The following is a 10,537-nucleotide window of genomic DNA, read 5'->3' as shown; positions in this document are numbered from 1 at the left end:
CCCAGAAAACCAGCCGGTCCGAACCGGTTCACCGGTCCGATCGGAAAACCGGACTGGTTGAACCGGTTTTCTATAATTTTTTTTTTTTTGAAAAATCTTTTTCGGCATTTTATAAGCAAAAGCCATTCGGCCGGCCCGACTGGTTAAACTGGTGAACTGGTTGTCTGACCGATTCGCTATCAAATCTGATTATGAAAACATTGATTTTAGTAGACCCGACTCCTTTATATTTTAACATATGATACCCGTCTATATATGATGATATGTCAATTTATAGTAGTTGCCTATATAGCTAGATTCCTAAGAAAATGGGGTAGTATATATATAGATATAAAGATAAAGTCGTGAATATGATGATGTGGGGTTTTGATTATTTTTAGATCACTAATTTAGACCCATCTTGCCTTTAAATTTGATGGTAAGTGATACCCGAAACCCCTCTTACTCTTTTCATCATGTCATGTGTGATTCATCTTTTCCCATACCACTTGCAATTTGATAGGTTTATAAATTTTATATGAAGATTAAAAGTATGTAAAGATCTTGTGAACAAATTAGTTTAATGGCTTTTTATGCGTATGACATAGCCATTTATTTGTAAGAAAGTAAAAGTTTAAATTTCAAAGTACATATAAATTAAACACATGACACATTTTTTTTAAAATGGTATTATGGATTTATGGTGTGTAGGGAATATATCTATCCTAAATTCATAATATGGTTACTGTTGAAATCTCATAATGGCAAATGTGTAAATTTAGAAGTATGATTAAAAGGTATGTGTTATCGGTTAACCATTAAATTAAATTACATTGAGAGAGAGAGAGAGAGAGAGTTGTTGTTGATGTACTGAAGACGCTCAAAACTTACCGTGAGGTGCGTCTTGGGGGATTCTTGTCCACGTCCTTCTATAGACAAACGGTTAGAAAGGGAGACCGCTTCATGATGTAAGGAGGAACAAAGAGAATGTGGAGAAACCCTCATTAATAGGAGAGTATGAGTTGCTATCAATCCGTTAAGAGAGGACCTTACCAAGTATTCCCTTACATGTATAAATACCTTGTATCTTATGAGAGAAGAGAAGGGATTTTTTAAACTTGAAAAGTGCATGCATATTCGATATTCTTAGTACAATAAAAGGTTACTCCGTTGTTATCTGTTGTCGAGTTTTACTAACTCTTCATGTATATTTTAAACATATATGTTAGGCAAACATGTAAGATAATATTTCATGGTTGTAACAAAATTTATGTCATGAACCTTGACATATAAATGAATCTAAATATAAAATTAGACACCTGGGAATTTGATTACTTAACAAGAAATTTACATCACCAAAATACAAGATTAGTCTGTTTATATATATATATATATATATATATATATATATATATATATATATATATATTTGGTGTGAAGATTGTTATTACTTTCAATAATAAATATGACCAATTTATAAATATTAAATTTTATTTCCAAATCTTTTAAACTATATATTATTAAAATATGGCTAATTTAGCATTGGAACCTCAAATAGATGGGTTTAAGGTGACAACCAACTAAGAGGATTAAACAATAATTTTCATAATAAATAAAAGATTAATGATAGATAAGGTATTAAGGTGGCATATTGTTTATTCGGTAAGGAATAATTCAAATATTTTAATTTTGGTAAATTAAATAATTGTTCAATGGTTGAAGTAAAGTGGGATAGAGACACCACCACGTCAATATAGTAATTTGTTTGAAATTTGCAAATCATCTTTCCATTGGCGAATGGATAAAGTATTTAAATCTAGGGGCGAACATTAAATATTAATTGTATGTCACGTTACTTTTAGTTCATTTGAAACTATGGTGTGTGTTACATTGAGAGAAAGATGTTTCTTATTATTTGTAATATTCATATTTTTTGAATCGACTCATTATATTTCTATTATTTTTATAAATTACCTTTGTATGTTATCATATTTTATAAAAATATTTAAAAAGCAGTTAAAAATGAATAAGTAATGCTTCTAAAAATATAAAGAAATGTTTCTATTAAATTTATAAACAAAAAGTTAAAGAAAAGTTTTAAAAATAATTGAAAAAAAGACATTTTGTTGAATCATGAAACATTTAAAAAAAAACACCCTTTTAGATAATGTTATATTGATCCAAAAAATGTTATTTCAATTATGTTAGAAACGTTTTCTTCAACTTATTATAAAAATTCTTATCTTTAAAATAAATTATTTATATTTTCATAAAATATATTGTAATTTAATTCTTAAAATAATTTAAAAATTATTAAAATAAAAAGAAAATCAATAGTTTTAAAACAAAAATAAATATAAATACAAGTTTATTTGACAATATATCGGAATATCTATTTCAATAGTAAAGTTATTTTAAATCAAAGGTTATGTATTACTAATTATTTGTTAATTAGGGTTGGATCAAATACAAATGAAATTAACGTGCTAATTGTGAGAATCAAATAGAATAATTATATATACAGGTAGAGTAATCATGTAATTACACCATACAGTAATTACAGAATTACTTTATGATGTAATTAATTGATTACTCTACTTGTATATATAATTACTTGACTTAATTCTCACAATTAGCACGTTAACTTTCTCCTGTTAATTAAATATACATAGGAGAAGAAAACTTGTATGCCATAATAAATGATCTGTTTTTAACAATTTATTCTTACGAGCACCTATGGTCCAATGGAAGAGTATAATATGTGTTGAGTCGATTGTAAGCTACTCGTAAAAGGTTTATAACAAGTCATGCTGCAATGAGCTCGAATCCAAACTAAATATAAATTGAAATTTTAAATATTTAACAAACGAGGTTGGACCCAAGTTTCACAAACCAAGCTTAACTAGTCTCGAGAGTCTAATTTGGTTCCTCATTTATATAAATATAATAATTTTTATTTTACATAATAAATTTATAATTTCATAATAAATAATTGCTGTTGGGCATAAAAATAACGCATGGTTATATATTTCATATAAAAACTATAAATATATGTAAATAAAATAATAAAATACCTAATAACTAACAAACCAGACAAACCTCTAACAAATCTCAAGAATAAGAAACAAAAGACGCTATAATAAGCCTATATCACATACAGGCTCACGGTTGAACTGATTTTGCATTGAACGCACCAGTAATACACTAAGAACCAGCCTTAACTCTTCTACTGTTTATTATATAAAACGACAAAACTAAACTACGTATACATAATTTAAAATATATAATATTTATCTTTTTAAAGTATAAAATCTATAACCTTTTGTCTATATGCAAATATATAAATGCATATTTACTACTTGCACAATTCATAAAACGCTACGCACACATGTTTATACCATGTTTATACGGTTCTCAGTTTGTTGACGCAACTTGGTTTTAAAAAACACCTTTTAAAATGAAAAATAATTAAAAAATGTATCTTTGATAGAGAAATGGGATGAAATTTGTAATGATGGTCAACCAAACCTCCATTGCTGACGACATATTACAAAGGATGATGATTCACTCTGCTTATAATCACATTTATTATTATTATTAGGCTGAGGGGTGTGGGGGGCTTTAATGAGGGCTTTAGTGGGGGGTCCAACCAATAATATTATGACGTGTGGCAGAGAGAGAAACTGGATAAGGGGTTGTTGGAGCCCCCGTTGGAGCCCTGGCCCCTGGTGTGGAGGGGCTCCAGCGAAAATTTTTTTTTTATTTTTTTATAAATATATTCAAACAACGTATTATTAAAAAAACTCATAAATTATTAAAAAAACACACATTAATGAAAAAAACACATTAATATCTAAAATTCAAATTACAAAAAAAAATACTAAAAATTAAACAAACAATAATACTTAATAATAACACTAATCTAATACAAGATCATCGGGTCGCCTCGCCCACAAATGTTCAACCAACTCATGTCGAAGATTCCCGTGTATCTCACGGCTCTTGATATTTGCTATGTTATGAAGTCTTTGTTGATCACTGATTGTGGACGGTTGTGGGGAGTGTCACCTTGAGAGGATTTTAGGAGGAAAGGTGTATAATTGTGAAATGAAGTATATTTTATAAAGGTATATATTTATAGTTTAAGAAAATATTTTTTTTTAATTTAATATGAGCTCAACGGCTCTTTTCCGTAAACCTATATAGAAAATATATTTTTTTTTTGTTTTTTTCGGCTCCCAACGGTCCAAAATACCTCAAAAGGTGTGCTCCTCTCTCTCTTCTCCCGCTAACCAGCTCACGCCTGCATTGTTTTTCGCGTTAGCGCCCCCGTTAACGCCCCGGTGGTGTGGTGTTAGCGCCTGGGGGCGAGAGCGGAGGGGCGCTAGCGCCCCCGTTGAAGCCCCCACACCCCTCAGCCTAAATATGAACACAAAGATTTATGGGTTTCATCATTCTTCTCATAAACCCAAACACCATCTTCTGAAATTAGGGTCTTTTATTTCAATCAGTGAGTTTCTGCTGCTTTCATTTTCATGCATTTATTTGGGTTGGTCCCATTTATTATTATATATGCATATATTATACAAGATTATGCCTTTGGTAAAAAAAAATGTATCACCTTGATCAGAGTCAACAGGTTGTTTCTATGTGTGTGTCTTTCACTGTGTGTTTTGGTGTGTAAAAATATGATTTTTAATTTTCTTTATATAAATCATGCTTACATTCACACCCATCTTCAACTTTAATCAGTTGCTTGATTTTTTTTTTATTATTTTTCTGGTAAGCAACTCTCTACCTCTGTCTAAATTGTGATGGTAATTTTGATTTTAATATTTTATGCATAATTATGATCTGGGATTTGTTTATAATACATAAAAATGAATAATTGTTCTGTTCTTGGTATTTTATTGATTTAGTTTTATTATGTTTCTTGATAGATTCAAGAAAATTGAGCTAAAAATTGGGTTTTGAAATGCATATTTTGATCACACTGCATATGTTGAAACTATTATACACATATATTATACAAGATTATACCTTTTGTTAAAAATGTATCACCTTGATCAGAGTCAACACTTTTTATCTATGTGTGTGTCTTTCACTGTGTGTTTTGGTGTGTAAAAAGATGAACTTTTTATAATCTTTCTATATAAACCATACTTACATTCACACCCATCTTCCACTTTAATCAATTTTCTTACTTGTAAGCAATTTTCTCTCTCTTTCTCAATATTATGATGATAATTTTGATTTTATGCTTAATTATGATCTGGGATTTGTATATAATACATGGAATCAAGAATTGTTCTGTTCTTGGTATTTTCTTGATTTATTTATATTTTTGATCAGGAGCTAGTTATTATATAGATATATTATACAAGATTACACCATTTGTAAAAATTTATCACCTTGATCAGAGTGAACAGTTTATATCTATGTGTGCGTCTTTCACTGTGTGTTTTGGTGTTAAAAAGATGATTTTTTTTTATATATAAACCTTACTTACATTCACAGTCATCATCAGCTTTAATCAATTTATTGATTTTTTTTTATTATTTTATTTTTTTTGTAAGCAACTAAATCTTTCTCTCTAAATTATGAAATTTGGTTTTATGCCTAATTATGATCTGGTATTTAGATTTGTTCTGTTCTTAGTATTTTCTTGATTTACTTTTATTTATATTTAGGACACAATTATGGTTCTTGATATATTTAAGAAATCATAGCCATTAATTGAGTCATGAAATGCATATTTGTTCACATTGCATATATTGGTATTGTGTGTGTTTATGAACTTTTATGTGTAAATTGAATATTTTTTATGCTTTAGACATTAAAAGGTGTAAAAAGATGAATTTTTTTTATATAAATCATACTTACATTAACACCCATCTTCCACTTTAAACAATTTCTTGATTTCTTCCATTATCTGCCATGTAAGCTATTATTTCTCTCTCTCTCTCTAAATTATGTTGATAATTTTCTTTTTCTTATCATGATATGGGATTTGCTTATAATACATGGAATCAAAAACTGCTTTGTTCTTGGTATTTTTATGATTTACTTTTGTTATTAATCAGGACCTAATTATGTTTCTTGATATATTCAAGAAAATTTAGCCAAAAATTGGATTTTGAAATGCATATAATTTGCATGTGTCTAACTTGATTTTTTTTTTTTTAGACTTTAGACATTAAAGGGTTTGAGAAAGATGACTCATTTGGAATCAAACAGAGGTGAAGTGAGAATCCATGAAAGTTTGGACGAACTCAGCACGGATTTGGCTGATTATATAGCAGAGTTATCCGAGGTGTCGGTCAAAGAACGAGGCTTTTTCGCCATTGCTTTGTCTGGTGGTTCGGTTATTACCTTGATGAGGTACAATAATATGTTTGATCATGTGTTTATGTGTTAAAAGTTTCCATTTTGAATATTTAATTTGAGTTAAAAACAGGAATCTGTGTGGAGCTCCTTATAACAAGACTGTTGATTGGTCAAAATGGTATATATTTTGGGCGGATGAACGAGTGGTTGCGAAGAATCATGCTGATAGCAACTATAAGCTTGCTAAAGATCATCTTTTGTCTAAGGTATTTAGCTTTTAACCATTATTAGTTTATGTTATTTTCAATATCTTATAAAAGTTTGTAACTTTATGTGTACATTCTTTTACAAATGTAGACGAACCGATTTGTTTTCTGGTCTTTATTTCGATTTTTTAACATGAATGCAAACATTTTTTGTATAAAGTTTGTAACTTTATGTTGGGATTTGCATAATCAAAAGAAAACCTGATCTTGTTTATGTCTTATCCATTTCTTGATCCTAATATTCGCTCGAGTCAACAATTTAAGGGTATATTCGTTAACGTTAGTTCGTTACCAGTTTGCATTTTGTTTGGATCTGAATATGACAGTTGCGGCTGTTTGGCCCGTTTATTTATTTATTTTTTTTACGAAAAATTTGGGCGGCGTAGGGCCGAATCTCAGTGGATCGTGGTGGCAAACCACGTGTTGTAAGTGGCAGAGTGGCATTCACCTGTTTATTTATGAACGGGTCAATTTCGGGCTATATGTTATATATAACTAGTAAGAAACTAGCTTAGACGAAAGGGGGTCAAATGGGTTAGTCAACCTACTAAATTATTCTAACATACTGATTATGTGTTTGCAGTTGCCTATTGTTCCTAGTCATATACATTCCATCAATGATTCTCTGACCGCAGAAGAAGCTGCAAACGAGTACGAGTTTGTGATCCGACAACTTGTCAGGACCCGTGTGGTCAACGTGTCTGAGGTCAGCGACTGCCCGAAGTTTGACTTAATCCTTCTCGGGATGGGCCCGGATGGCCACGTGGCGTCTTTATTTCCTAACCATTCGGTTCTTGAAGAAAAGAACGAATGGGTGACGTTTATCACCACGTCCCCTAAGCCTCCGCCAGAAAGAATCACCTTCACGCTGCCCGTTATCAACTCGGCCGCCAATGTGGCGGTGGTGGTGACAGGTGGCGTGAAGGCGGAGGCTTCCCGGCTGGCGATAGGTGATGTGGGACCCGAGGGTCCGGTTTTGCCAGCTAGGATGATCGAACCAACAGTTGGGAAACTGGTGTGGTTTTTGGATAATTATGCTGCATCAAAGCTTAATGGCTTTGCTTAATTTTTGTAAGTAAAAAAGTTAAAAGATATGAATGTGGTAAAATTATAATTTTTACCCTTTGATTTTGAAACATATATCCTTGAATGAATACCATATTAAAGTTATGGAAATGGTTTGCATCTGATGCTTCATTTTATACTTTTCCATTATATTTATACAAAAGTAAGTGTAACCATTGTTGCAAGAATCCCGACTACACACCGATTAATCGCTAGTCCCCACTTCACTGATTAATTTTGGGCTAGTCGGCAATTAATCGGTCAACTGTCAAATCCGGCTATAATCGGCGGTTTCCAGTGAGATTCTGACCAAAATTAGCGGTTTCTGGCGAGATTCCGACCAAAATCAGCGATTTGCTGCGAGATTCCAGCAAAACAAGCGGTTTCCAGCGAGATTCTAGCCAATTTTCGGCCCAAATATGTTTGTGTGTGTATAAAACTGAAAGTTACATATAAAAATGTGTGCGTGTATATATAAAACTGAAAATATACATTAAAGCCCGATCCGATTAATCGCTAGTCCCCACCTAGCCGCCCGACTACCGACTAGCAATTTTTACAACACTGAGTGTAACATTTTATACGTTGCTTACAATTCTCTACTTAAAACTAGGGCTATAAATGAACCGAACGCCCGTTCGGAGAGAAGTTCGTTTATGTTCGTCCGTTTAATAAATGAACCAAACATGAACAAAAAGTTTCGTTCGGAAAGCTTAAAGGACGAACACGGATAGAGATCACGCTCGTGAATGTCCTGTAACGTCCGTCCGATAACGTCCGGTAATGATTACATTTGTTTGAAATTAATATGTAATTATTTGTGTTCGTTTGTTCATTGTTGTCCATCAATGGGTATTCGTCTGTCCATTAGTGCCCAATAAGGTCCGCTAGTGTTCGTTTGTCCGATAGTGTCCGTTTACGGTATTAACGGACAAACACAAGCGGACATGGACAAACTCAATTCCTTAATGGACGGACACGGACACGAATTTTCGTTTGGCAGAGTGTTCGTGAACCGTCCGTTTGTCCGAAAAAAGCTTAACGAACGAACACGGACAAGATCTCGTCCGGTCTGTTTGCACCCCTGCTTAAATCTGTCTATTGAATCAAGTGTTTATGTGATTCTTACGCTTCAAATTGACTGTAGTGAACGCGCCCATTGGTTGTTACATCAAATCAACTTAACCGAACGCAAACCAATTTATTGTGAATATGGTATTTAAGGTGTTAGGTTATAACGCGGTATGAACACTCGAGTTCTAGTGGATAGATATCTTGCTAAACATAAGACAAATCGCAAACACCTATGATTAAACATCTTGGGATTGGTGGCCCGGTGACAAAAACAGTCTCTTAAACACCTAAAGGTCCTGGTTCGACCCGCCATCGACAAACGCAAGACCCACAACCCCATTCCCCCACCCACTTCATTGCATTCTCTCTCGAAACACTCCAAACCTTCCCACTTTCCATCTCCAAATCAATCTTTGGTACCACCACACTATCCTTAACACAATAACCAAACGGTTTAACCGCGGTTACTTTACCAACATTAGCTAAAGCCTTTGTAAAACTTTTTGCAAAGGCTTTATAAATATCAGTATTGAGTACCGTGTAAGACACTCGAGTACCTATCTTCACTGAACCACCTTTCAGTGAATATAAAATTTTGCTTCTTTGCACAAAGGTTTGTCATGTCTTAATGGGAACCTACAACCTTCCTCTAATCCACAAGGTATTTGCAAGTACCGCACAACGCAGTCTCTCCAAGTGAACCGAGCGTCTAGGTCAATGAGGAGATACGGATCTCCGTCCCGTTGTGGTACGTGGAATGACCCAGTGACTTTGGGAAGAGATGTTTGTGCATCGTTGGTTATGGGTGTCACTGAACTGTTATAACGTGAATAGGCGTTAATACGTTATGAGAGAATGACATCAAGATAAAGAAAATTTAGGAGAGACATCTTATCTTTTATTGTTAACAAAACAAACTAATTAGCATACTTAAATGTATATAAGTAGTATATACATGTGTACATATTTTATATGTTAGTATTTGAAAGTTGAAACTTAGTTTTAAAAAATGTGTTTTAGTAGGTTCAAGAAAAATAATTTAAACTTTAATTTGAATGATTGTGTTACAAAATAAGCAAATAAATATCATTTTTATAAGTAAAGCATCTTTCATGTGTACCCGACCCATGGACGAACCAAATTTTAGTTCCACAGAAAAATCGTGCCCGAACCCAGTTCCACATCTACCCAGTCAAACCCGGTCAACCAGCCAAAAGTGGATAAAAGCGCGGCAAAACTGGTAAAAAACCCGCCTATACATGGAACCAATTCCTAACAACCCGGTTCTTGACTTTGTTGACCAAACGTTATACCAGTTGTCCAGTTCCAGTTATTAAAAAAACCCGGTTTGTGCACATCTATTCAAGTGGCTTCCATAATTCCATTCTTCCAACTTTCAGGGTCTTGTTTCTATGGGCCTGGTCCAACTTTAAAAATCTAGTTTTATGGTCATTCTATATTTCTACATTTGTCCAGCCCAACCCAACTACTGATTTCATTCAAATGAGTAGCAAGTTAGAATACACTAAAAAGAGTGATATTAGAGAGATCAATTCTTATTCGATTTTTAGTCGTTGATACATTAATAAACTATAAGAGTCTATATTGTGTTTTTTAATAGATTCATATTTAAAATAAACTTAGAAAGGTTTATTTTCTAAAACAAACTTTGTTTTATGTTTCAATTCCTAACTTTAATAAATGATTAAAGGGATTACTCTATAAAATAGTAATCAAGTTTTGTAATTGTTCAATCAGGTCACTTATAAAATATTTTGTTCCACCCAAGTCGCTAAAGTTTCCTTTGTGATTCAATCCTAGATACT

The 10,537-nt window shown here is 32.6% G+C and overlaps 1 protein-coding gene across 1 annotated transcript; it reads left to right on the top strand.

Moving 5' to 3' along the window:
• Positions 1–6,193: 6,193 nt before the first annotated feature.
• LOC143625984 (putative 6-phosphogluconolactonase 2) lies at positions 6,194–7,655 on the top strand. Its single transcript, XM_077096191.1, has 3 exons — positions 6,194–6,360; positions 6,437–6,572; positions 7,156–7,655. Exons 1-3 carry the CDS (start codon positions 6,194–6,196, stop codon positions 7,636–7,638), a joined length of 786 nt encoding a protein of 261 aa, XP_076952306.1. The 3' UTR covers positions 7,639–7,655.
• The last annotated feature ends 2,882 nt before the right edge of the window (positions 7,656–10,537 follow it).

Source organism: Bidens hawaiensis, unplaced genomic scaffold (genome assembly GCF_021521415.1).
Source record: "Bidens hawaiensis isolate Kalapana, Puna unplaced genomic scaffold, B.hawaiensis_p1.1 tig00004282_1, whole genome shotgun sequence".
Taxonomy (NCBI): Eukaryota; Viridiplantae; Streptophyta; class Magnoliopsida; order Asterales; family Asteraceae; genus Bidens; species Bidens hawaiensis.
This window is presented reverse-complemented; position numbering and strand designations above follow the sequence as displayed.

Bases quoted from the DNA above. Each gene is read 5' to 3' on its own strand.
- LOC143625984 (XM_077096191.1), top strand. From the start codon at position 6,194: ATGACTCATTTGGAATCAAACAGAGGTGAAGTGAGAATCCATGAAAGT. The intron at 6,361-6,436 runs GTACAATAATAT...AGTTAAAAACAG, and splicing joins TCGGTTATTACCTTGATGAG to GAATCTGTGTGGAGCTCCTT. The intron at 6,573-7,155 runs GTATTTAGCTTT...ATGTGTTTGCAG, and splicing joins AAGATCATCTTTTGTCTAAG to TTGCCTATTGTTCCTAGTCA.